General features: G+C 35.8%; 1 protein-coding gene across 1 annotated transcript in view; it reads right to left on the reverse strand.

Moving 5' to 3' along the window:
* Nucleotides 1-27,963, reverse strand: part of COL22A1 (collagen type XXII alpha 1 chain) — a 667,744-nt gene that overhangs the window by 538,603 nt on the left and 101,178 nt on the right. Inside the window, exons 2-3 of the mRNA XM_053715381.1 lie at nt 14,635-14,783; nt 11,854-12,420 (exon numbers count right to left, since the gene is read on the reverse strand). Coding sequence (XP_053571356.1) covers nt 11,854-12,420; nt 14,635-14,731 — 664 coding nt within the window. The 5' untranslated portion in view covers nt 14,732-14,783. The remainder of the gene's footprint in view (nt 1-11,853; nt 12,421-14,634; nt 14,784-27,963) is intronic.

The raw sequence follows: 27,963 nt of genomic DNA on the forward strand, positions 1-27,963 counted from the left end.
GTCATTTATAAACCAATAGAAATATTTATAAAGCCCCCCTAGTAGCTTTGTTAATTCCCCTCTTCAACAAACTTTTTTCATTGTTTTTGTGCTTCAATTTTAGCGTTTTTTTAATATCTTATTTTTATGCCCCATAGATATAATTTTTGCGCTCCATTATATATTATTTTTATCACCCCATTAATATAAATTATTATTGTACTCCAATCATTGCACTTTTTATAGATAATTTGTTCACCTTGTAGACCACGTTTTTGTAACATTGCTTCTACAACTGATCTAATTTAACCCTTTTTTTGGAGCACATGTTTTCTAATGAGAATGGGAACAGAGAAGTAGAATTTTACAGTCGAACTTGCCCAGTTTTATGCGCATTTTTGAATGATAAATAAGGGAAATATTTCTCCTGTGCATTTTTAGGAGAAAATATAGAAGAATAGGAATCATGAATCAAGCCAATGTCTCTTTAAAAAGATTAGTATACACCTAATAAAACTTCTAATATTATTTTGATATTTCTGTATTTGAATTAAATAAACCATCCCTGGGTTAACAACTATAAAACTATTTATTTTTTTACTACAGCTGCCTTTAATACCTTTTCCTCTACATTCTAAAAGCAGAGCACAGAGATCAGAGATATCCCGGTTCTATGAATAAAGGCTGTGTGCCCCAGCTAGTGGCCTGAAACTTAATCAGGCTGGCAGGAACACAAGCCCGGACCTACTGGTGCCTTCCAAAATAAAGTCAGCATATAAACGTGTTGCACCAGTCTGACGGCTTAGCATTTCTTGCTCTCTATTTGTAATCCTATCAAGTGCTGTTGTATTTAGATACAATATCAATATCTGACATGATGAATATTTTACAGATTATGTGAAATGTATTTGTTGAAATGAAATAAAAGTACAAGATATTAGAACAAAGCAATTTGCAAGTACGTCAGTGTTTGGTATTTCTAACAAATTCTCCATTTACATTCCAGAGTATAGTTAGAAACCTAAATCGGGGAACTGGAGGGGATATGAGAAGATTTATTACCGTGTACATACTTCACATGGTTTGTCTGTTTGCTGCATGGACAAATGAGCACTGTTTTATATGAAAATTATGTCCTCTGATGTCTAGTAAACTTATGGTTTATTTTGCAGTACAATCTATAGTAACACTATCCCTTTATTTCTTATTTCTTTATTTTTTTTAATTGTATTAAGTAAACACAGAACTGTATGGAAACATACTTCCCAAGTGTCCCAAATTCTGATCTGCAAAGCCTTTTACAAATGCTACAAGCAATAAGTTGCAAATTTTTTTTATTTTTATTTTTTATTAAAGACAGGTAGGTGCTCCCCTTAAATCTAAATGTAATTAAATATTTCTAGAAAATGTATTTTGTTATAGATTATTATTTCAGGTATGATTGATATTTTCTTTATAGTTAATTTACCCTTTTATAGCCATAATCACATCAGGTAGTTGGACATTTAGTGACTGAGCAAGAACTGAGATGAACTGTGAAAAATGATTTGTGATAAACATTTCTAAAAACCTTTCTTTATATAAATCATATTAAAGGGGCATTAACTGTTATGGGTAAGTTATGTACAATTGTACTGTACAACCTGTCACACATCTGCAATGTGTTTCAGTAACAGGACATTATACAGAATTCAAAAACAGAATATACTAAACTTTCAAATCAGGTCAACACTTACAAAGTGCACGTTTCAAATCTAACCTCTGCATTACTTAAACTATTACGTATCCATGTCACAATGCTTTTTTTGGACACAAATAGATCAAATAGTTCTATTTAAAAGACATTAAAGTTACTTTACACTTTTTAAGCAAATATAAAGTAGTCTTTCTATGCAAATAATGATAATTTTAAGTAAGTCATATAATTAAATATGTTTAAAATAATATGCTAATTAATGCCTGGTATAGGTATAAGGTTATCCTACATACTAATTAATGTTTGGGATAAGCATTATGCTATCCTACTTACTAATTAATGTTTGGGCTAAGCATAAGTCTATCCTGCACACTAATTAATGCCTTCGATAAACATAAGGCTATCCTACATACAAATGAATTCCTCGGATAAGCATAAGGCTGCCCTACATACAAATAAACTCCTGGGATAAGCATAAGGCTGTCCTGCATACTAATTAATTCCTTGGATAAGCATAAGGTTATCCTGCATACTAATTAATGCATGGGATAAGCATAAGGCTATCCTACATACAAATGAACTCATGGAATAAGCATAAGGCTGTCCTGCATACTAATTAATGCATAGGATAAGCATAAGGCTATCCTGCATACTAATTATTTTCTGGGATAAGCATAAGGTTATCCTACATACTAATTGATGCATGGGATAAGCATAATGCTATCCTACATACTAATTAATGCCTAGGATAAGCATAAGGCTATCATACATACTAATTAATGCATGGGATAAGCATAAAGCTGTCCTACATACTAATTCATGCCTGGTATAAGCATAAGGCTATCCTAAATACTAATTAATTCCTGGAATAAGCATAAGGCTGTCCTGCATACTAATTAATGCATAGGATAAGCATAAGGCTATCCTGCATACTAATTATTTTCTGGGATAAGTAAGGTTATCCTACATACTAATTGATGCATGGGATAAGCATAATGCTATCCTACATACTAATTAATGCCTAGGATAAGCATAAGGCTATCATACATACTAATTAATGCATGGGATAAGCATAAAGCTGTCCTACATACTAATTCATGCCTGGTATAAGCATAAGGCTATGCTACGTACTAATTAATTCCTGGGATAAGCATAAGGTTATCTTACATACTAATTAATGCATGGGCTAAGCATAAGGCTATCCTACATACTAATTAATTCCTGGTATAAGCATAAGGCTATCCTACATACTAATTAATGTCTAACCTCTGCAGTACTTAAACTATTATGTATCCATGTCACAATGCTTTTTTTTTTTTACACAAATAGATCAAATAGTTCTATTTAAAAGACATTAAAGTTACTTTACACTTTTTAAGCAAATATAAAGTAGTCGTTCTATGCAAATAATGATAATTTTAAGTAAGTCATATAATTAAATAATATGTTTAAAATAATATGCTAATTAATTTCTGGTATAGGTATAAGGCTATCCTACATACTAATTAATGTTTGGGATAAGCATAATGCTATCCTACTTACTAATTAATGTTTGGGCTAAGCATAAGTCTATCTTACACACTAATTAATGCCTTCGATAAACATAAGGCTATCCTACATACAAATGAATTCCTGGGATAAGCATAAGGCTGCCCTATATACAAATAAACTCCTGGGATAAGCATAAGGCTGTCCTACATACAAATAAACTCCTGGGATAAGCATAAGGCTGTCCTGCATACTAATTAATTCCTGGGATAAGCATAAGGTTATCCTGCATACTAATTAATGCATGGGATAAGCATAAGGCTATCCTACATACAAATAAACTCCTGGGATAAGCATACGGCTATCCTACATACTAATTAATGCATGGGATAAGCATAAGGCTATCCTACATAAAAATTAATTCCTGGGATAAGCAAAAGGTTATCCTACATATTAATTAATGCATGGGATAAGCATAAGGCTATCCTACATACAAATAAACTCATGGGATAAGCATAAGGCTGTCCTGCATACTAATTAATGCATGGGATAAGCATAAGGCTATCCTGCATACTAATTAATTTCTGGGATAAGCTTAAGGTTATCCTACATACTAATTAATGCCTAGTATAAGCATAAGGCTATCATACATACTTATTAATGCATGGGATAAGCATAAAGCTGTCCTATATACTAATTCATGCCTGGTATAAGCATAAGGCTATCCTACGTACTAATTAATTCCTGGGATAAGCATAAGGTTATCTTACATACTAATTAATGCAGGGGATAAGCATAAGGCTATCCTACATACTAATTAATTCCTGGTATAAGCATAAGGCTATCCTACATACTAATTAATGCCTGGGATAAGCATAAGGCTATCCTACATACTAATTAATGACTGGGATAATGAAAAAAAAATTGGGTTTCATGTCCCTCTAATAAAATTAAAGAAAAATTTGAGTTTTCAGGGCAAATATGAAATCTAAACAAAAAGTTGTGATTTGAAATTGGAAGGTTGTTGAGGAAATTTGTAAAAGCACAACATTACAAAAGCAGATAAGTGATTAGACTTTCCACAGACACTGGAAAATACAGTAAACAATTTCAAGAATGTGAGGGACAGGTTTAACACTGTCCTGAGGATTAATTCAAAGGCAGTCTAGATGTGCATTCTGGTTCTTATCTACAGACAAGATCTATGTTTGTATAAAGAAATTACATGAACCAGAGTTGTTACCGGAGTGGTAGATCAAATAAGAACTGATATTAAAAAACAAATAAGTGGAGGACTGGAAATATTAGCACATCTAAAAGAAAAAACACAATCAAAATACAATAACAAATGTTTAAAATTACTTCCATTATCAAAAGTGCTTTGTTTTCCTGGTATCCTTTGTTAAAAAAGCATATCTAGGAAGGCTCAGGAGCAGCAATGTGCAACTGGGAGCTAGGTTCTGATTGGTGGCTAGTGGTTACACACATATGCCTCTTGCTATTGGCCCTCCAGATGTGTTCAGCTAGTTGCTCGCAGTGTACTGCTGCTCTAGACTTGAATGGACCTGACCTTACAGGGATTAAACACATAGGTGTCGATTACAATACTTCAGAAAAATCCCTTTAGACTTCAATGGTGTTGCTTGGCATAAATAAAATTAGATACTTTTTTATATGCAAGCAATGGAGCAAAAGTAAAATATTCTAACACACAAGGCCTGATTGGCCTACCAGGATACCAGGAGATTTCCCTGTGGGCTGTAGCAGCTGGGGCTGGAAAGCTACAATTTAAAGGGGTGATTAATGGATGCAATTGGGTTGTAGGGTGCCTATAAAACAACAATCTGGCACATTTTTTTTAAATAGAAAGTTATATAATATAATTCTGAAAAAAATATTGGGGGAAGGAGTATCCCAGTAATCCACTTTCAGAAAAATGGGGCGTGTGCATTCTATCGACTCAACAAAAAATAATGCTGGTATTCAAAGTTTCCAGGGCTGCTTTTTATTCCCAGTCCAGCCCTGCTAGCACATATCCTTTATTAGCCAATGTTTATTTGTCAAACACATAAAAAGTAAAGTTTAGGGTACATCAATACATACACTGAAAAAGGGCCATTATTACGAGTTGAAAGTAAACTGTTCTCACTCACATTAACCCGACCAGCGCAAAAAGCCGAACTTCGCATGTGAGTTCACGTATACCCCCATAGAAGTAAATGGAGAAAAAGGTGGAAAAAAAACCACTCACGCAAAGCCAATTGCTTGTTCTCATGTGCACAAACCCGGCATAAAAATATGAATATTTCATAAACCAATATTCACATACAGAAATATATTCTATTTATTCATAAATAAAATATATATATATATATAAATAATTTTTTTGGTACAATATATATATCTATACTTATATACAGTATATATAGATGATTAAATATAGGTATAGATATATACAGAAATATATATAGGAATATCTATTTATAAATACATAGAATATATTGCCCTATGAGCGGAACATTGGAATCTGAAATATTTACAGTAAATACACAGTATAACACCTTATTAAATATGAATATTGCATACATATGTTTTTACATGTTTTCATCTCCTTAACATCACAGAGCCCCAATTGCACTTATGTATGTCATATTTATGCCTGGAGTCCATTGAATTAATTGATGTGCCTTAATCCTGGAGCATTTAGTTTTGTGGACTGATTAGTCTGTAAGGGATTTGCTTATACCCAGACACGTCACTATTCGGTAACTTCAGCACAGAGTAACTATACGCACTAAAAGCTTGATGAAGGCTGTTTGCGTAGAAGTCAAATTTAAGTTTAACACCTCTGCTGCTCTGTTGTTCTTGAAATACACTTTACATTTTTGTATAAAAAGAATAATAAAAAAATTATTGGATACTGGTCTATTGCCAAGACCTGCATAATAACGTCAGATTTTAACTGTAATATATGCCATTGAATAGTTTGTGCTCACGTTCAAAAAACGTTAAAAAAGCTAGAAGTATTTCTTTGTGCTCAGAGATTCATGCTTGTATTATGAGTTGAAAGTTAAAATGTTACACTCTCGCGTTCGTAACATCACGGTAACAAATAGACTATGAGAAGTCGTGAATGCAAAATCGCATTCCCAATATATTTCAATGGACCTGAAAAAGTTGGAAAAAAACACCCACAATTAATGCAAACTCAATTGCATATTTCATAATCCAATGTACTGCACATAGCAGAATATGTTCTATATGTATGTATATATATATATATATATATATATATATATATACATACATACACATATATATATATACATACATACACATATATATACATACATACACATATATATATACATACGCAGACCAGAAGAGAAAAACTGCTGCCAGACAATGAAGGTGTAAATTTATTCAACCACAGTCATGGGGTCATTACAGACTGGAAAACCTGACATGTTTCGCACAGGCGTACCTTCGCTTCGTCAGAGGTGATTCATTCAGAGTAGTGTGTAACAATTTAAAGGCTGTGCTGACCAATAAGATATGGGGGGTGGATTTACTCCCTCTATTAGTCTCTTAACCCTTAAGTGGGTTGTTAGCAAATCTATGTAGATTATATATAACAGTAAATGTGACTGAGAAAAAGAAAAGAAATAAATAAATCCATAAATGATCCATAATCAATGCATGGCAACATACAAAAACATAATAAAAAAATATATCTATATGTACAACATAATGATAAACAAAATTAAAAGATAAAAAATAAAAGTATACATAAGAAAAATACATATTGCCATATAGAATTGGTAAAAAGTATAGATAATTACTTATTGTATACAATATTTTATCTACAATAGCACTCCTAATTCACCAAGCTTTAATAAAGTACTAAATTCATTATTACAGAGAGATTTGATACAAGGTCTAAGTGACATTGAGGATAAAAATCATAAGAAATGGATCAATATAAAAAATATATATTAATATATAAATACATACATTACATACAGCACAATAAAAATATATATCAAATAAATAAATAATACAGAAAGGAAAACTAACTAAAAATACAAGTTTATAGCAATATGATATCAATACTATTCTATAGGTAATCTCCTAGAATATATAATCCTCCACCATACCAAGTAATCATCATATGTATACTATGACTTCATATGACGGTGGGAGAAATATATAAAAGATGAGGACTAAGAAACATATGTGTTATATATATCCAGCTCATTAGTTAAAGAAGTTCATTAATTTTATACATATGTTGGAAATATATACAGACTTATCATAGAGGTTGGATGGAGATAAAGAAAAAAGGAAATATAATATTAGAGATAAGCCCACTTATCTAATGAATAGGTCTACATCTAGTCTCTGGGAGGCAGCGGAATATCGGCGGAGGAGGCGCATTGCGAGGAGCTGTGAAACCCTAGAGTTGCTGGAAGGAGGCTGCGGGCGCTGGGAGCAGGAGCCATGGAGTCCAGTGGTGCAAAGTGCACAAGAGCATACAGGGCACATTTTGCCATGCAGAGAGCCCAAAAACACAAAACTGACCGGGTAATGGTGCAGGCTGTGGATACCAGGCCGGCTATCAAGAAGGAGAGACCGGACCGAGAGAAACTAGTACTTGCAGCTTTTAATCAGCCTATGAAAAGTATCCCGAGTTACCTTGCAGCTGCCATCCCGGTGGTAACCCAACACCAGGCAGCATATGAGCACCTTTTTGCACCCCGTGCCCACCGCACCATGCCTACCTAGGTTTGCATCACCCCCCACTGCCTGATGACCTGATGTTGGAGAGATTTTCCTCAATTCCTGACTTTCAACCCCTTTTTGACCTAGGAGAGCCTTGCATTGAAGTGGAGTGTGGGAAGAATAAGGCTCTGCTTTACATCCAGTCCAATAGTTGTGCCAAGGGAGCAAAGGGCCAGCTATCCCTAATATATATTTATTGACTTAGCCGCCCCCGAATTCCAGTTTGTGAGTGGCCGGGAGACTGACAAAGACTAAAAGCAGAGCATCAGGCACAAAAGTGAGGGGGAACAAGCTGCAAACTTAGGGCAAACTTCACAAAGATGTTTCACTTGCTGATATAAAACAGCTAAAAACAGAACACCCCCAACATTTAGTGACATTCATTAAATTGTGAATGACATTGTCAATATAAGGAAGATACACCATGTCTCAAACACCACAGATATTTATTTTGTTCTGGTTATTGGTTTTAATACTTGTGAGGGCAGCCCCTTTGGCATTCAATGGGTTAAAATGTCTTGTAATTGTTTATAAAAAGAAAAGGACATATAAGAGAAGACTCCATAACATGGCTTTAATGGGATTTATTATAATTACTTTTGTGTACTAATTTAAACTAAATATATTTTTAAAAAGTCACATTACTCCATGACCAAAAAATGTTAGGGCCAAAAATGGCCTAAATTGTAGGGTGCGTGGGGGCAGCAGGATTTGGAGTGCCTAGGGCAGCACACAACCTAAATACGCCACTGATATATATATATATATATACCTCTGATGAAGCGCATGTGCGCATGCACAAAACACGTCAGGTGTTAAGGCTTTGCTCTCACCTTTTGTACTAGCACCTTTGCTCAATAAATCTTTGTTGAACCAGCCGTGGGTGATTTTCCAGCCTCCTTTGTCCTCCTTTCTGGGGATTACCTATGTCATATATACATATATACATATAAAATAAATATTTATGTGATAAAACTAAAACTGGAGAGTAATTAGAAAAATGAATATATGATTAGAGTTTTATTTCATCAAGCAAAATGTCAAAATAGCTCATCATATTAAGAGCTGTCAGTATGATATTTAAAAAATGTTACTAATATGTGAGAAGATGTCAAAAGCTGACAGTGCAAACTCATAAAAGCCATGTAACCACAGCTTGTTAACTCTACATCTGTTCCAGAGTTATGTTATCCTTTGAATGTTGTAACTTAAAAAGAAAAGCTAAAACTTGCATTTCATTCATTTCTAAATATATTTCACAGGTCTGCATCTTAGGAGGACATCCCCACAAAAGAAACATTAAATAATGTGCCATAGTTGACTAAACATTGGGGCTATTTGGACCAGTCGAATTTTATTAGTTGGTTTGGTCGAATTTTGACAACATAATTCATTCAATAACATAAATTTGTTATTTCCTTATTTCCTAAGGGTAACGTCTTCAGAGAACCAGAGAAGCAGCTGAATAGCTGCTTAAACTTTAAAAAAGTAGTGGCAAGTGCTACTGCTACCAGCCAGCAGTAGCACAAGAAAAATTATACATTTTTTTAAATGTATTTTATTACGTGGCCAAGATTGGCTATGAATAAAAGTGAAGCTTATTCACTTATTGGCCTACACAGGTATTATTAAAAAAAAAAATAATAAAAAAAAAAATGACTGGATATAATTATAGAAAAGTGTAAATTTCAGCTTCTGAAACATTTTCTTCCGAATAGTGTGAATCTGAACTTTTAAACCTTTCCCACCTGCAGAAAAACCTTAACTAACTTTAGAGTGACAGTTTAAACAGCATGAACAAAGGAATTCATATTTTGCTTCATCATTGTTTATTTCTTCATTTATTTGTTAAAAAGGAGCGTCTTGTTTTGAAATAAATAATTCAGCAAAATTGGAGATTTATTTTGATCCAAATCTGAATGCAGATATCTATTCAATAATATGTTAAGACTTTTCACACACTTTAGTGGATCATCTTTACAGGAAATTATGAGATCACAGTCATATGCAGGAAAAGGAATATGTATTCAAAATAATAAATATAAAAAGATCTCATATAAATACAATAAAAACTGATAAAACATTTTTTTTTGTCCAAAACGACAGATTAACGTTTCTTTGATTCATTTTCAAACTAAAAGAAGTGTATGTTTTGTCTACAACTGCTACTAGAGACATTATAAGAGTTAAAAAAATGTCATCTATTTTTACACTTAACAAGTTTTGCCATATTTATTAACAATAATAATAATAATAATAATAGTAATAATAATAAAAAACATTAATCTTTGAGCCATAACATCAAAATGAGGCTAGTGATTGCTGCCTCTTTCCAATGAGGTATCTGTTGATGTTTTTCTTTGGGGCGATAAAAGTCTGTTTAGAATTCATAGAACCCCCAAAGTAGAACTAATACTATGTGACATTTTTCACTGCAATGACAATAACGTGACATCTGGACAGGGGCACTGCCTCTTATTTGTAAAAACATGGTCTCCTATACTGTAAGAGAAAAACAGAGTACGGTTTCCTACCAACTGATTTTGCGTTGTATACTCATGTCTCTCTTTCATATGAGGGGTATTGTGTGTATTGTGGGCTGTCTTAATGATATAGAACTCCTTTTGAACCATAACCCCATACAGTAAATACATTAGATATTTTTACAAAAATCATTTATGAATGACAAGGGTATGGAAGATCCATAATTAAAAAAAAAGGACCACCCTCTTTCTTAAAAGGAGTCTCCTTGTGTGTTGCTTTTGGGGGTGATCAGGGCTCTAAAAAAGCCCACTCCTCCTTTAAAAATGCCCTAGTACTTAGAGGGGCAAAATTACCATGGTACAAATTAGAGGGGGATTTAACCCCCATTCAAAATAGGTAATCTCCCTCTTCCAACATTTCCTTATAGCATGTGAAGTCATTAAGTCCTGCCTCTAGGGAAAGAGTATTTTATATTTATTAAAATGATTACATAAAGCTATCCTTTAGCAATCTAGGAGCATTATAGAGAATGATAACATTTGCTCCATTATAATCAAGGGCTTAAATATAAAATTACATAAAAAATATTATCACCATTATAAAACCACCTGTGAACTGATAATATTGTTGATTGAGAAGCAATGTATTCAAATGTATTAGCCAGTGATGATCAATATTGAAATATTACATATGCATTGGCTGTATAGATGTTGCTTCTATGCTAGCCTGAGAAAACTCATTAAAAACTAGAGAACACCTGTTTCCCATAGTTTTATATTTGCTTAACCAATTCAACTGTAAATAAAGCTGGGCAGCTTTATTCAATCATTCATACAAATAACTAGAGAATTAGAAGCCAAAAAGTTGAACACAATGTGATGGTTCTACTAAGTGCAAGGGGTTCTAGACACCCTCCATGGTCATAACTACAGGGATCTCAGAGTTCTCATCTAAGAAGGGGTCTGTCCTTCTAAAAGAAACAACCATCAGGCCCTACACTATCTCAGCCTCACTTTGCCTTGGATAGGGTGCTGTTGAAACAAGGTTCTGCCATTGACTTTGCCCTGGAGCCAGCTGAGAACGTGTTACACTCCTACTGTTAACAGCTATAGATAGTTATAGAAGTCTGTTACTTTTTTTTTTTTACATTTGTTGTTCTATCAGCACAAGGAGAGATGTAAAGGGGGCAAAAAACATAGAAAGTGTTTGCTTACAAGGTTAAAATTGCACCTGACCCCTGTGGAATATTGGATTAGTTAACATTACTTGGTATTGCAGGACAAATTGTTTCACTGCTCGCTCCTACCTGTATTGTCATTTATGATGCATTCTATTGGCATATTACTGAGGAAACATAAAGCTATTATTTAAATATAAAACACAAAAAAGCAGAATGCAATTGGAAAAAGAAAACATTCACTTACTTTCACAGAGTCTTCTTCTCAAAATCCCTCTGATCTTGTCTATGGCATTGTAGTCAGACACATGAAACACGTGAGCTGATTTTGGATCGGAGGCAATCTCATCCAGTTCTTCTTTAAGAGCTTCCCCAACTCCAACAGCAAAAATCCTAATACCTGCTCTGTGCGCTAAAGTGGCTGGCTCCAACACTAAATCTTGGCTTCTTCCATCAGTTAAAAGAATGGCTACTTTTTTAATTACCCTGTCACTAGGTCTCCCACCAGCCTCTTCTGAAAAACTATGAGTTGTTATATATCTGAGAGCATCTCCTGTGTTTGTGTTACCACCATAGTATTTTATGTTCCTTGCAGCCGTTTTGACTTGATCTCGAGTTTGGTACCTTCCAAGATCAAATTCTGTGGATGGTTTGCCACTGTACCGTACAACTCCAACACGAGTCTTATCTGGTTCAATCTCAAATGTATCTACCAAATTTGCAACCCACTGGCGCACTTTCTCAAAATCTTCCTTGCCTACACTTGAAGATGTATCCAAAAGGAAGACCAGGTCGTAGTGAACATTTTTGCACCCTGTAGAATTAAAACAAGGAATTGCTGTGAAAAAGCTCAAAACAAATGCTATACATATTAGTAAACCAGTCATCTCTCTGCTGCATGTAGCCTTATACTAAGTCTTGTCAAACCAGCCCACTGGGAAAAAGACACCAAATTTGGCTGGACTACAGGATAACTGAATGAATAACATTGTATTACAGATTCCAAACACCCCCTCCACTTTGTTTATTGATGAACATTGTGTATCTTAGTTGGCGTGTTATTTTACCCCAAAATTAAAATTCATTGTTATATATTTTTAGCTTTGCACACATAGCATTAAAATAAATACATGTAAGAAAAGAGGGCTAAGGGATATATCTAGATAGATAGATAATTATATAGATGATAGATAGATGATAGATGATAGATGTTTTTCCCTCTAACCTCTATACTGTGCTTGTTTAATATCAGAGGTACCGGACTTGTAGAAATAGTGAATAAAAAGGGGTTATTATGTTTATATGGTCTACTTAGCTGCAGCCAGGGGCCAGATGTGTACTGAGCAGTACACATGAAGCCATGTGTAGCATTGCACTATGTACCAACAATTTTAACTAAACTCCAGCATAAGTGACTACATTAAAATACACTCAGGCCCCTCTAGGGGTAGTGGAAAGGAACATTCCATGTGTACATGTAAAATAAATAACATTAAAATGAATATACACTGCAATTTTTTTACTTTTTTTATTTTTTTTTGGTCTAATTTTAATTTTGGACTCAGATATAAATGGACATTAATCACCTCTTGTCCTTGTGTTTTAATTGTGTTTTGTCCCATGCTCCAAAAAGAAGCAAAAGAGCAAATCGGTTACCTAAATTTTCAAAATTCTGCAAATTGCCTAAACTAACTACATAAATAGCTAAAATGTATCGTTTAATGAGAACAATAGGACAGTTTGCCATAAAATTTTATCTCCTTTAATTTTTTCCCAATGATTAATTTTAACTGGTGGAGTGATAGCCAAATTGCTTACAAATAGCAAATCTACCTTTATATTGGAATTTAAAATAGCTGGTTTTGCCTGTGGAATCCCTACTTATACTAAAAGTTTCTATACTTATGTATTGGCGATACAAAAGCTGTGTAAACATAGGCAGCAGACAAAATTACACTCCAAGAGGGAGGTAGAAGAGATAAGTATTAAAATGTTAATTTTCAATTGTTCTCTCTATGGGGTGGAATTATCATAGTGTGAGCAGACATGATCTGATATTGCTGATCATGTCCGCTGCAAATTGATAAATGCCGACAGCATACGCTCTCTGCATTTATCATTGCACCAGCAGTTCTTGTGAACTGCTGGTGCAATACCGCCCCCTACAGATTCAAGGTCAATCGGCTGCTATCAGTGGGTGTCAATCAATCCAATCGTATTCGATCGTGTTGATTTCTGGCTATGTCTGTCCGCCACCTCAGAGCAGGCGGACAGGTTATGGAGCAGCGGTCTTTAGACACGGGGCATCAAGCTCCATACAGAGCTTGATAAATATTGGATTTTAAAGAAGTATGTGTGTGTTTTTAAGTATTGGATTTTAAAGAAGTATGTGAGTGTACAGAAATTGATAAAATAAGGAAATCTGATTTCCCAGTAAGTTCAATCAATTTTGATGGGTTGTGGTTTCAAAGAACAAAAACGGCTGCCTAATATAAAAAATAAACTTAAAGGGACAATAAACACCAAACATGTTATGGTTTAAAAAGATAAATAATCCCTTTATTTACTATTCCCCAGTTTTGCATAACCAACAAGGTTATAATAATATCCTTTTTACCTCTGTGATTACCTTGTATCTAAGCAAATTTGCTAAGAAAAATAAATCGGAAACTTTTTTTAAAATTGTATGCTCTGACTAAATGTCAAAATAATTTTGGGGGGGTTTCGTATCCCTTTTAAGGGAAAAACCATTTTACAGTAATCTGTCCCTTTAATTTTTAAAATTTTCCATTTCTGCATTAGCATGTTCCCTTTAACAAAAAGTAATCAAGCCTATGAAATATGAAACAACTTATTTCATAATATGAATATATTTATTTGCCCACTGTGTTTTTAACACACATTAAACAACAACGATATAATTTATTTCAGTAAACAAAAATAAACATATAAATAATTGTATACAACACATAATTAACTGATTTCTTGATTAAAATTAGATGTAAATATTAGAAATTAAATAGCATACCTGCTCTCTGTGCCTGTGAGTGATTTCCTTCAAATGATAACATAAAAATAAACAGAAATATTAACTTTGATATTCGATATCCTTTTGGATTTGGCATTGTTCTACTGTGTCTTGTGCTTGTGATGTATACGATTCATAAACACATAGCTCTATATGAAAACAAAGAAATATAACAATTAATACATATCAAAATGCTAAAAGCATGCAAGAACAAAATATTTAATTAATTAATAATATGATACAAAGCAAAACAGTGAAATGTTTTTTTTTTTTTTTTGTTTGATTGTTTTTAAATTAGAGCTGCGGAACAAATCAACATTTTATCAGACCTCCCAACATTAATGTCTGGGTATCAGGGAAGTAAAAAAAGATGTATGCAAAGAAAAAAAGGAAGAAGTTCTCTCCAGCTTTAAAGGGACAATAAACACTAAATAAATACTAGCTAGAGTGATGCATTCAAAGAAAAGATTAATCTGAGAATATTATGTAGATGTATTTTTGAAAGTTCCATTAGCTGTTAGAATATTGTCAAAATAAGTGTAAAGGTTTAGTGTCTATAAAACAATAGGAGTCGCCATGTTGTAACTTAGGTTACCTTCTCTGCTGTGGCCAATTACGGACTGTTATAAATAGGTCACTAGAGTGTGCAGCCAATGGCTGTGTGGCATATAACAGTGTTCTGCAATTCCATTTCTAACAGGAACTAAAAAGATCCATTCTTTATTCATATTCATTATTCTATTCTAAAGTTTAGAATAGAATAATGAATATGAATAAAGAATAGATCCGAAAAATGATTTAACTTACCATAAGGAATATGCAGAAACAAAATTATCTAAACCGCCATCCCCTGACATCGCGAAAACGAAATAAAAACCTATTAACCTCTAAACCGCTGCCCCCCACATTGCCAACACTAACTAAACCGCCACCCCCTACATCACCAACACTAAATAAAAACCAATTAACCTCTAAACCGCCGCCCCCCTACATCGCCAACACTAAATAAAAAACAATTAACCTCTAAACCCTCGCCTCCCACATCACCAACACTAACTAAACCTATTAACCCCTAAACCTTCCGCCCCCCCCCACATCGCCAACACTAAATAAAATCCTATTAACCTCTAAACCGCTGCCCCCCACATTGCCAACACTAAACAAAAAACAAATAACCTCTAAAACACCGCCCCCCCCCACATCCTCATTCCTCAACATTAACTAAACCTATTAACCTCTAAACCGCCGTCCCCCATATCGCAAACATGAAATAAATTATTAACCTCTAAACCGCCATCCCCCTACATCGCAAATATCTATCTATTCTCTCTATGTATCTTCTCTATATCTATCATCTATCTATCAACAAGTTTTATATACATTTAAATGCTTCAGTCTCTAACATTTATCTTTGCAGTTTTTATAGTCTAGGCCACTTTGTAAAGCCAATTTGAATGCTTGTTTTCTATGGTTCTACACACAATAAATTACCCATCTTGCATTTTTCTGTTCTAAATTACTTGTTTGACACCAACACAGTAAAATTCACTTTGTTCTGATAAATCTGAGACAGCCTGCTAACTATTTGCTGCACAAATTACGAGAGCCTGGGATATGTACAATAAGCTGTTGTTTTATAGTGCAATTTATCAGGGTACATTGACTTGGTAGTAATCAGCAGCACAGTACTTCATGCTCATTAATTATTCTGTAATACTAAAGACAAAGAAGCAATATGGTATTTTCTTGATCTCTAAACTTTGTAGGAAAATGGAATTGATACTTTCACAATTGCTTTTATAATGTTCTATGAAATTACATTAATTGCACCATTTTCCACAAAACAAAGGAGATCATTTAATGGATGTAACAAATTGGACTTATACAGAAAGTACCCTGGGAAAAGCTATTTAGTAGGTTTGCTTCATGTCAGTACAATAAAGCTAATTACAATGATTTTGTATAAATATATCCATCTTGGAACAACTGGATTCTGACATGTTAGAATATTGCAATATTGTTCTGTACAAATCTAAATTGTCTGGCTACGGTATCTTTTTAAACAGAATGACTTTAATGACTGAAAAACTAAAAACAAACTTAATTCTATTTAAAAATTTGCTAAATGTTGTTTTATTTTTAGTTCTTGTATTTTTTTAACCAAACTGTTCTTTTTAATACACTGTTTGAACATTATAATTTTATGTTTATGCTTCATATCAGCGGTTTTCAAATATTTTCAGTCTGTGGCACACTTGGCAAAGCACATTTTAGTCAAGGCACACCTGTGTTCTTATTGCTGGACTCTCATGTAATTAGTCATATATATATATATATATATATATATATATATATATATATATATATATATATATATATATATATATATATATATATATATATATATATATATATATATATATATATATATATATATATATATATATATATATATATACATACACAGTATCCCACAAAAGTGAGTACACCCCTCCCATTTTTGTAAATATTTTATTATATCTTTTCATGTGACAACACTAAAGAAATTACACTTTGCTACAATGCAAAGTAGTGAGTGTACAGCCTGTATAAAAGTTTAAATTTGCTGTCCCCTTAAAATAATGTCACACAGCCATTAATGTCTAAACCATTGGCAACAAAAGTGAGTACACCCCTAAGTGGGAATAGCCAAATTGGACCCAAAGTGTCAATATTTTGTGTGGCCTCCATTATTTTCTAGCACTGCCTTAAACCTCTTGGGCATGGAGTTCACCAGAGCTTCACAGGTTGCCACTGAAGTCCTCTTCCACTCCTCCATGACGACATCACAGAACTGGTGAATGTTAGAGACCTTACGCTCCCCCACCTTCCATTTGAGGATGCTCCACAGATGCTCAATAGGGTTTAGGTCTGGAGACATGCTTGGCCAGTCTATCACCTTTACCCTCAGCTTCTTTAGCAAGGCAGTGGTCATCTTGGAGGTGTGTTTGGGGTCGTTATCATGTTGGAATACTGCCCTACGGCCCAGTCTCCGAAGGGAGGAGATCATGCTCTGCTTCAGTATGTCACAGTACAAGTTGGCATTCATGGTTCCCTCACTGAACTGTAGCTCCCCAGTGCCGGCAGCACTCATGCAGGCCCAGACCATGACACTCCCACCACCATGCTTGACTGTAGGCAAGATACATTTGTCTTTGTACTCCTCACCTGGTTGCCACCACACACGCTTGACACCATCTGAACCAAATAAGTTTAACTTGGTCTCATCGGAACACAGGACATGGTTCCAGTAATCCATGTCCTTAGTCTGCTTGTCATCAGCAAACTGTTTGCAGGCTTTCTTGTGCATCATCTTTAGAAGAGGCTTCCTTCTGGAATGACAGCCATGCAGACCAATGTGATGCAGTGTGCGGCGTATGGTCTGAGCACTGACAGGCTGACCCCCCCACCCTTCAACCTCTGCAGCAATGCTGGCAGCACTCATACATCTATTTCCCACAGACAACCTCTGAATATGATGCTGAGCATGTGCACTCAACTTCTTTGGTCGACAATGCGAGGCCAGTTCTGAGTGGAACCTGTCCTGTGAAACCGCTGTATGGTCTTGTCCACCGTGCTGCAGCTCAGTTTCAGGGTCTTGGCAATCTTCTTATAGCCTAGGCAAGCTTTATGTAGAGCAAAAATTATTTTTTTCAGATCCTCAGAGAGTTATTTGCCATGAGGTGCCATGTTGAACTTCCAGTGACCAGTATGAGAGAGTGTGAGAGCGATAACGAAAAATGTAACCCACCTGCTCCCTATTCACACCTGAGACCTTGTAACACTAATGAGTCACATGACACCGGGGAGGGAAAATGGCTAATTGGGCCCAATTTGGACATTTCCACTTAGGGGTGTACTCACTTTTGTTGCCAATGGTCTAGGCATTAATGGCTGTGTGTTGAGTTATTTTGAGGGGACAGCAAATTTACACTGTTATACAGGCTGTACACTCACTACTTTACATTGTAGTGTAATTTCTTCAGTGTTGTCACATGAAAAGATATAATAAAATATTTACAAAAATGTAAGGGGTGTACTCACTTTTGTGAGATACTGTATATATACAGGTGAAACTCAAAAAATTAGAGTATTGTGCAAAAGTTCATTTATTTCACTAATGCAAATTAAAAGGTGAAACTAATATATGAGATAGACTCATTACATGCAAAGCAAGATAGTTCAAGCCGTGATTTGTCATAATTGTGATGATTATGGCTTACCGCTCATGAAAACCCCAAATCCACAATCTCAGAAAATTAGAATATTACATGCAATCAATAAAACAAGGATTGTACATACCTGTAGAACAATATCAGACCTCTGAAAAGTATATACATGCATACTGTATGTACTCAGTACTTGGTTTGGGCCCCTTTTGCAGCAATTACTGTCTCAATGCGGCGTGGCATGGAAGCTACCAGCCTGTGGCACTGCTGAGGTGTTATGGAAGACCAGGATGCTTCAATAGCGGCCTTCAGCTCTTCTGCATTGTTCGGTCTCATATCTCTCATCTTTCTCTTGGCAATGCCCCATAGATTCTCTATGGGGTTCAGGTCAGGAGAGTTTGCTGGCCAATCAAGCACAGTAATCCCACGGTCATTGAACCAGGTTTTGGTGCTTTGGCAGTGTGGGCAGGTACCAAGTCCTGCTGGAAAATGAAGTAAGCATCCCCATAGAGCTCGTCTGTGGAAGAAAGCATGAAGTACTCCAAAATCTCCTGGTAGACGGCTGCGTTGACCCTGGACTTAATGAAGCACAGTGGACCAACACCAGCAGATGACATGGCTCCCCAAATCAACACAGACTGTGGAAACTTCACACTGAACTTCAAGCATCTTGCAGTGTGTGCCTCTCCATTCTTCCTCCATACTCTGGGTCCTTGGTTTCCAAATGAGATGCAACATTTGCTCTTATCAGAAAAGAGGACTTTGGATCACTGAGCAACAGACCAGGTCTGTTTTTCTTTAGCCCAGGTAAGACGCTTCTGACGTTGTTTGTTGTTCACAAGTGGCTTGACAAGAGGAATACGACATTTGAAGCCCATGTCCAGGATCCGTCTGTGTGTGGTGGCTCTTGTGAAAGTCCCCAACACTTTTGAATGGCCTTTTCCTGGCAATCCTCTCCAGGCTGCGGTCATCCCTGCTGCTTGTGCACCTTTTTCTTCCACACTTTTCCATTCCACATAACTTTCTATTAATGTGCTTTGATACAGCACTTTGGGAACAGCCAACTTCTTTTGCAATTACCTTTTGAGGCTTTCCCTCCTTATGGAGGGTGTCAATGATGGTTTTCTGCACAACTGTCAGGTCAGCAGTCTTTCCCATGATTGTGATTCCTACTGAACCAGACTGAGAGACCATTTAAAGGCTCAGGAACCCTTTGCAAGTGTTATGGCTTAATTAGCTGATTAGAGTGGACACTTTGAGCCAAGAATATTGCAGCTTTTCACAATATTCTATTTTTCTGAGATTGTGGATTTGGGGTTTTCATAAGCTGTAAGCCATAATCATCACACAAATGACAAATCACGGCTTGAACTATCTTGTTTTGCATGTAATGAGCCTATCTCATATATTGGTTTCACCTTTTAAGTTGCATTAGTGAAATAAATGAACTTTTGCATAATATTCTAATTTTTCGAGTTTCACCTGTATATATATATATATAAAAGAAAACCTAACCCCACTACACTATTAACACTTAAAGCACCGTAATCCCCAATGCAACATAAACCCACTACACTATTAAACTCTAAAGTGCCATAACCCCCAACACAACCTAACCACACTACACTATTAACCCCTAAAGCACCATAACCCTAAGGCAACCAAAACCCCACAACATTAAACCGCAACAAAGTAAATAAACCATTAACCAAAAGTACAGAACAATAAACAAGCACACAAACATAAATAAGCACAAAGTAAACAAAACTTTACACAAAAACATAACATCAGTAAACATGAACAGCAAATATTTATTACTTTCTTCATCAGTTGTAATCCACAATGATTTAAAAAAATAAAAAATAAAAAATCCATGAAGAAAAAAAGCCAATGGGGCCTCTTCTTTTCTTTATCAGATGTAATCCATAACAACCCAGAGAGGAAAAAAGCCAGAACCCCCCCCCCCCGATACCCCCCAAAAAACTAAAGGGTCCATCGTTCTATTGTTTTTCTTCTTGTTTTTTTTAGCAAGGTAGGTTGCAGACATAATGAATATATAGGCCCTCTTTAGGAGTTTTATGGCTGTTCCATGGGAGTAACTTGGGAATAACTGAGTTTTTAATATTCAAACAACTGCACTCCATGTTAGAAACACCTTTACAGCCATATTAGTCTTGCCAGCTTTTCAGTGGCTAGAATTTCCAGTGTGTGAAATGTAGTTAATGTACAGAGAAACTAAGTTTACATGGGCATTATTTAAGTGTTCCGACACAGAAAGCAAACTCCCAGTCTATGTTGTGTAAGCACTTAAAATACACCACCACCCCTGACAATATTGCAGATGAGTGGTGATGTGTGCTGACTTTTGCTGATGCTGCCATCCCTATTATTTCTTATGAGAGACGCATCGCCACTCATCGGAGCAGAGAGGTTCAGCCTACTTTTTTGGAATATATCCCCAGCAAAAAAAGCAAATTCTTGTGCATCTGGCGATGTAGTAATCATCAGAGACTTAGGCATCTATTTATCAAGCTGTCAACCGCAAATGCGCTGGAATTCCGCAGCGCATTTGTGGCGAGCCTGATTCGTCTTAGTTATCAAACCCTAGAAACCGGCAAAAGTAGAATTTAGTGACGTAACATACGATCCGCCGGACTCAGTCCGACACAGATTGATGCTTACGTCACTACAGATGTTCCGAACGCAAGTTCGGCACAATCTGACTACTTTTGTATGGCGGATGCCATAGGAATCAATGGGAGTTGGAAAGCAGCGAAAGCTTATGTTTGCTGCTGCCCGATATCCTATTGATTCCTATGGGAATGTTTACACCTAACACCCTAACATGTACCCCGAGTCTAAACACCCCTAATCTGCCCCCCCACACCACCGCCACCTACTTTATACTTATTAACCCCTAATCTGCCGCCCCCTACACCGCCGCCACCTACATTATATTAATTAACCCCTAATCTGCCCTCCCTATACCGCCGCCACCTACATTATATGTATTAACCCCTAATCTGCCCCCCTACACCGCTGCCACCTACCTACATTTATTAACCCCTAATCTGCCACCCCAACATCGCCACCACTATATTAAATTTATTAACCCCTAAACCTAAGTCTAACCCTAACCCTAACACCCCCTAACTTAAATCTAATTTAAATAAATCTAAATAAATATTACTATCATTAAATAAATTATTCCTATTTAAAACTAAATACTTACCTATAAAATAAACCCTAAGCTAGCTAATAGTTAGATTGTAGCTATCTTAGGGTTTATTTTTATTTTACAGGCAACTTTGTATTTATTTTAACTAGGTAGAATAGTTATTAAATAGTTATTAACTATTTAATAACTTCCTAGTTAAAATAAATACAAAAGTACCTGTAAAATAAAACCTAACCTAAGTTACAATTACATCTAACACTACACTATAATTAAATAAATTCCCTAAACTAAATACAATTAAATACAATTGAAAAAAATTATCTAAAGTACAAAAACAAACAAACACTAAATTACAGAAAATAATAAACAAAGTACAAGATTTTTAAAGTAATTACACCTAATCTAATCCCCCTAACAAAATAAAAAATCCCCCCCAAAATAAAAACAGCACTACCCTACACTAAATTACAAATAGCCCTTAAATGGGCCTTTTGCAGGGCATTGCCACAAAGTAATCAGCTCTTTTACCTGTAAAAAATAATTACAACCCCCCCAACATTAAAACCCACCACCCACACAACCAACCCTACTCTAAAACCCACCCAATCCCCCCTTAAAAAAACCTAACACTAACCCCCTGAAGATCACCTTGAGAAGTCTTCACCCAACTGGGCCGAAGTCCTCAACGAAGCCGGCATCAGCCAATAGGATTTTTCCTACCTTAATTCCGATTGGCTGATAGAATTCTATCAGCCAATCGGAATTGAAGGGACGCCATCTTGGATGACGTCACTTAAAGGAACCTTCATTCTTCAGTCGCCGTCGTCAGAAGAGGATGCTCCGCGTCGGATGTCTTGAAGATGGAGCAGCTCCGCGCCAGATGGATGAAGATAGAAGATGCCGCCTGGATGAAGACTTCTGCCCATCTGGAGGACCACTATTGCCGGCTTCATTGAGGACTTCGGCCCGGTTGGGTGAAGACTTCTCAAGGTAGGCTGATCTTCAGTTGGGGGATTGGGTGGGTTTTAGAGTAGGGTTGGTTGTGTGGGTGGTGGGTTTTAATGTTGGGGGGGTTGTAATTTTTGTTTACAGGTAAAACAGCTGATTACTTTGGGGCAATGCCCCGTAAAAAGGCCCTTTTAAGGGCTATTTGTAATTTTGTGTAGGGTAGGGCTTTTTTATTTTGGGGGGATTTTTTATTTTGTTAGGGGGATTAGATTAGGTGTAATTAGTTTAAAAATCTTGTACTTTATTATTTTCTGTAATTTAGTGTGTGTTTTTTGTACTTTAGATAAAAAAATTTTTAAATGTATTTAATTGTATTTAGTTTAGGGAATTTATTTAATTATAGTGTAGTGTTAGGTGTAATTGTAACTTAGGTTAGGTTTTATTTTACAGGTACTTTTGTATTTATTTTAACTAGGAAGTTAATAAGTAGTTAATAACTATTTAATATCTATTCTACCTGGTTAAAATAAATACAAAGTTGCCTGTAAAATAAAAATAAACCCTAAGATAGCTACAATGTAGCTATTAGTTATATTGTAGCTATCTTAGGGTTTATTTTACAGGTAAGTATTTAGTTTTAAATAGGAATAATTTATTTAATGATAGTAATATTTATTTAGATTTATTTAAATTAGATTTAAGTTAGGGGGTGTTAGGGTTAGGGTTAGACAGGTTTAGGGGTTAATAAATTTAATATAGTGGCGGTGACGTTGGGGGTGGCAGATTAGGGGTTAATAAATGTAGGTAGGTGGCGGCGGTGTAGGGGGGGTAGATTAGGGGTTAATTAATATAATGTAGGTGGCGGCGGTGTAGGGGGCAGCAGATTAGGGGTTAATAAGTATAATGTAGGTGGCGGTGGGCTCTGGGAGCGGCGGTTTAGGGGTTAATACGTTTATTTAGTTGCGGTGGGCTCCGGGAGCGGCGGTTTAGGAGTTAATAAGTTTATTTAGTTGCGGCGGGGTCCGGGAGCGGCATTATAGGGGGTAAAAAGTATAGTATAGTGTGGGTGTTTAGTGACAGTATACCAAAGAAGCTGTAAAAAAGCCGAAGAGCAGTGAGATCGATGACTGCTAGTTAACAACATTCCGCTGCTCATCGCACCGTACTTGGTGCACGGCTTTTTGACAGCTTTTTTAATAATTTTGGAGAACGTATTCAGGTCCGCGGCAGCGATGTTAGGCGATCTTAGGCGAGCGTATTGGTGCCGGCGAATGCAAGTCAGTTGACGCTTTGATAAATAGATGCCTTAGTGTTCAATCTTTTTAACTTGGTACCCTGAACACGTTTGCAAATATTTTATATTAATCATATATGATTGTAGGTTAGGCTCTCATGCCACACTAACTATTCATCAAATAAACCAATATTACGTACAAATCAGGCTTGGGAGATATTTTGTACAAATATAATAGAAGCAAAACTGCACTTACTAAATGAAAATATTTTGTTTACAATCAAGATTTGTAGACACATCTGTTTCTCTTGTGGCACACAAGAATCAATGCTCTATATAACTCTCAGTTGGTAAAGTATAAGCATGCTGAGAGTGGGATTTGTCTTAAACCAATGTTTCTCATGCTTTTTGCAGCAGATACCCCTACAGACATACATTTTTGCCCTAAGTACCCCAACTGCAACACCAAAACATTACTAGGTTAAAAAAAATAGGAGGCAATCGTGTATTATTTATCCTATTTCTTTTATTTTTTCTATTTTTAAGAATTTATTTTAAATTCCAGTTTCTCTGCATTGAAATGTAAATATTAAAGCAACAAATAATAAAGAAAGCACCATATAGAGAAAACACTCACAGCACACATACTTTATAGAATTACTTGATATTATGTCACATAAAAATCAGTAAATACAGTAGATTTGCATAATCTACAAATGCATGATAAAAAGACAATGCAATAGTACTTGGTCTGAACTTTAAATGAGTAGTAGATTTTTTTTTTTTACAAATTTCAAAGTTATGTTTATTTTCACTCCTCTTTATCATGTGACAGCCGTCAGCCAATCACAAATGATTATATGTATATTCTGTGAATTCTTGCACATACTCAGTAGGAGCAAAGTAAATTGGAAAGTTGTTTAACCCCTTAATGACAGAGGACGTACCAGGTACGTCATTGAAAAAACTCCCCTTAATGACAATTGACGTACCTGGTACGTCCTCTGTTGTTAGAAGCACTGGAAGCGATCATGATCGCTTCCAGCTGCTTACAAGGGATTGTAGTGATGCCTCAATATTGAGGCATCACTACAATCCCTTATTTTACCCACCGATGCAGAAAGGGCCACTCTGTGGCCCTCTCTGCATCGGCCCTTGAAGATCACACATTCGTTGGTGGGTGGGAGCAGCCTCTTGGAGGACCGGTATTCAATAGACTCCTTACTAGTGCGATCGAGATCGGTTATGTAAATTTCGGCGGTTGCGGCCGGGGGGGCGTGGGGCGGGTGCAAAATATGCACGGAAGTAAAACAACCGATGCAGATGCAGGGGGATCTCCATTGTTCAGTAAGGGATCTGGGAGGGGGAGGGATGTAGATTATTTAGGGGGGGGCAGCTACACTAAAGAAAACATTTTTTTAATATAAAAAAGTTTAAAAAAACTATTTTTGGGGGCAAATTGGGTACTGGCAGACAGCTGCCAGTACCCAAGATGGCGGCAAATAGGTAGAGGGGGAGGGTTAGAGAGATGTATGGGGGGGATCAGGGAGGTTGTGGGGTAAGGGGGGATGCAGATTGCGGTGACAATTGTGAGGTGGGGGAGGGAAGAGAGCTGTTTGAGGCAGGTCAGGGGGGGATCAGGGGGTGGGATGTGTCAGGTGGGAGGCTGATCTCTACACTAAAGCTAAAAATTAACCCTACAAGCTACCTAATTAACCCCTTAACTGCTGGGCATATTACAAGTGTGGTGTGCAGCAGCATTTAACGGCCTTATTATTACCAAAAAGCAACGCCAAAGCCATATATGTCTGCTATTTCTGAACAAAGGGGATCCCAGAGAAGCATTTACAACCATTTGTGCCAAAATTGCACAAGCTGTTTGTAAATAATTTCAGTGAGAAACCTAAAATTGTGAAAAATGTAACAGTTTTTTTTTTTATTTGATCGTATTTGGCGGTGAAATGGTGGCATGAAATATACCAAAATGGGCCTAGATCAATAATTTGGGTTGTCTACTACACTACACTAAAGCTAAAATTAAACCTAAAAGCTCCCTACAAGCTCCCTAGTTAACCCCTTCACTGCTGGGCATAATACACACGTGGTGTGCAGCGGCATTTAGCGGCCTTCTAATTACCAAAAAGCAATGCCAAAGCCATATATGTATGCTATTTCTGAACAAAGGGGATCCCAGAGAAGCATTTACAACCATTTATGCCATAATTGCACAAGTTGTTTGTAAATAAATTCAGCGAGAAACCTAAAGTTTGTGAAAAAGTAAACAATTTATTTTATTTTATTGGCATTTGAAATAAACCAAAATGGGCCTAGATCAATACTTTGGGATGTCTTCTAAATAAAAATATATACATGTCAAGGGATATTCAGGGATTCCTGAAAGATATCAGTGTTCCAATGTAACTAGCGCTAATTTTGATTTGGTTTGGAAATAGCAAAGTGCTACTTGTATTTTTTGCCCTATAACTTGCAAAAAAAGGCAAAGAACATGTAAACATTGGGTATTTCTAAACTCAGGACAAAATTTAGAAACTATTTAGAATGGGTGTTTTTTGGTGGTTGTAGATGTGTAACAGATTTTGGGGGTCAAAGTTAGAAAAAGTGTGTTTTTTTATTTTTTTCCTCATATTTTGTATTTTTTTTATAGTAAATTATAAGATATGATGAAAATAATGGTATCTTTAGAAAGTCCATTTAATGGCAAGAAAAACGGTATATAATATGTGTGGGTACAGTAAATGAGTAAGAGGAAAATTACAGCTAAACACAAACACTGCAGAAATTTAAAAATAGCCATTGTCATTAAGGGTAAGAAAATTGAAAAATGGTCCGGTCATTAAGGGGTTAAAATTGCATGTTATCTCTGAATCATGAAAATTTAATTTTGAATTGAGTGTCCTTTTAACTCCCTAAACATTTTTGTTTAATGATTTGCAATATTCGTGTTACCAGATTTCTGCATCTAACTTCATCCCATTCGCAGCTTATCAGATTTCAGTGAGTGACCCATATAAATTCTATTTTTTTAACAGGCCCAGCTATTTCACAATATACCATTATTATATTTATATTTTTAGGCATATGTGATAGCTGTGGCAAACACTGTAAAATAAATGTATATTTTAGATTTGAGTAAATAATATTGAAAATGGCCCAGTGACCAATGCTGTTACTGTGATCTCCTGATTAAATTGTCATCAAGAGTAGCCACATGTGAAATAAGGGCTTATATGGGCTTTTGGGGGGTATAATACACATTAGAGAGGCTCAATTGTGTAGTACAGAAATAAAATAACTTTGTTTTATTGCAAGGTGTTCACTGTCACCACAGTTATCAACTGACTATACAGACACAATTCATATATATTTTTTTTAAGAGAGGGACTTGTCTACTATAAAATAAACTTCACTAGGGGTCTCTAGACACACCAGAGATTTTTTTATTGTGCATATAATGTAATATCCCCAAACAAATACCTGTGTGTTTTTTAAATTTATTTTGAAACAACCTATTGTGTCTTACTGCTCCAAGACCACTCATTTGATTCTCTTGGAGGAAACTGAGATCGTGGGGGGTTTGAAAATCCTCCCTATCCAGTTCCCTTGCAGCTACCGGTATGTATGTTTGTTCAGCCCCTTTGTGATGTCACCATCTGCGTAAATGGTGGCGTCACCGACATTACAATGAAGCCTTGGAGTGCCGACCACTAGGCCACCAATGATCCCCGGCCTGTAGTGAGGGG

The sequence above is a fragment of the Bombina bombina genome, chromosome 5 (genome assembly GCF_027579735.1).
Source record: "Bombina bombina isolate aBomBom1 chromosome 5, aBomBom1.pri, whole genome shotgun sequence".
Taxonomy (NCBI): Eukaryota; Metazoa; Chordata; class Amphibia; order Anura; family Bombinatoridae; genus Bombina; species Bombina bombina.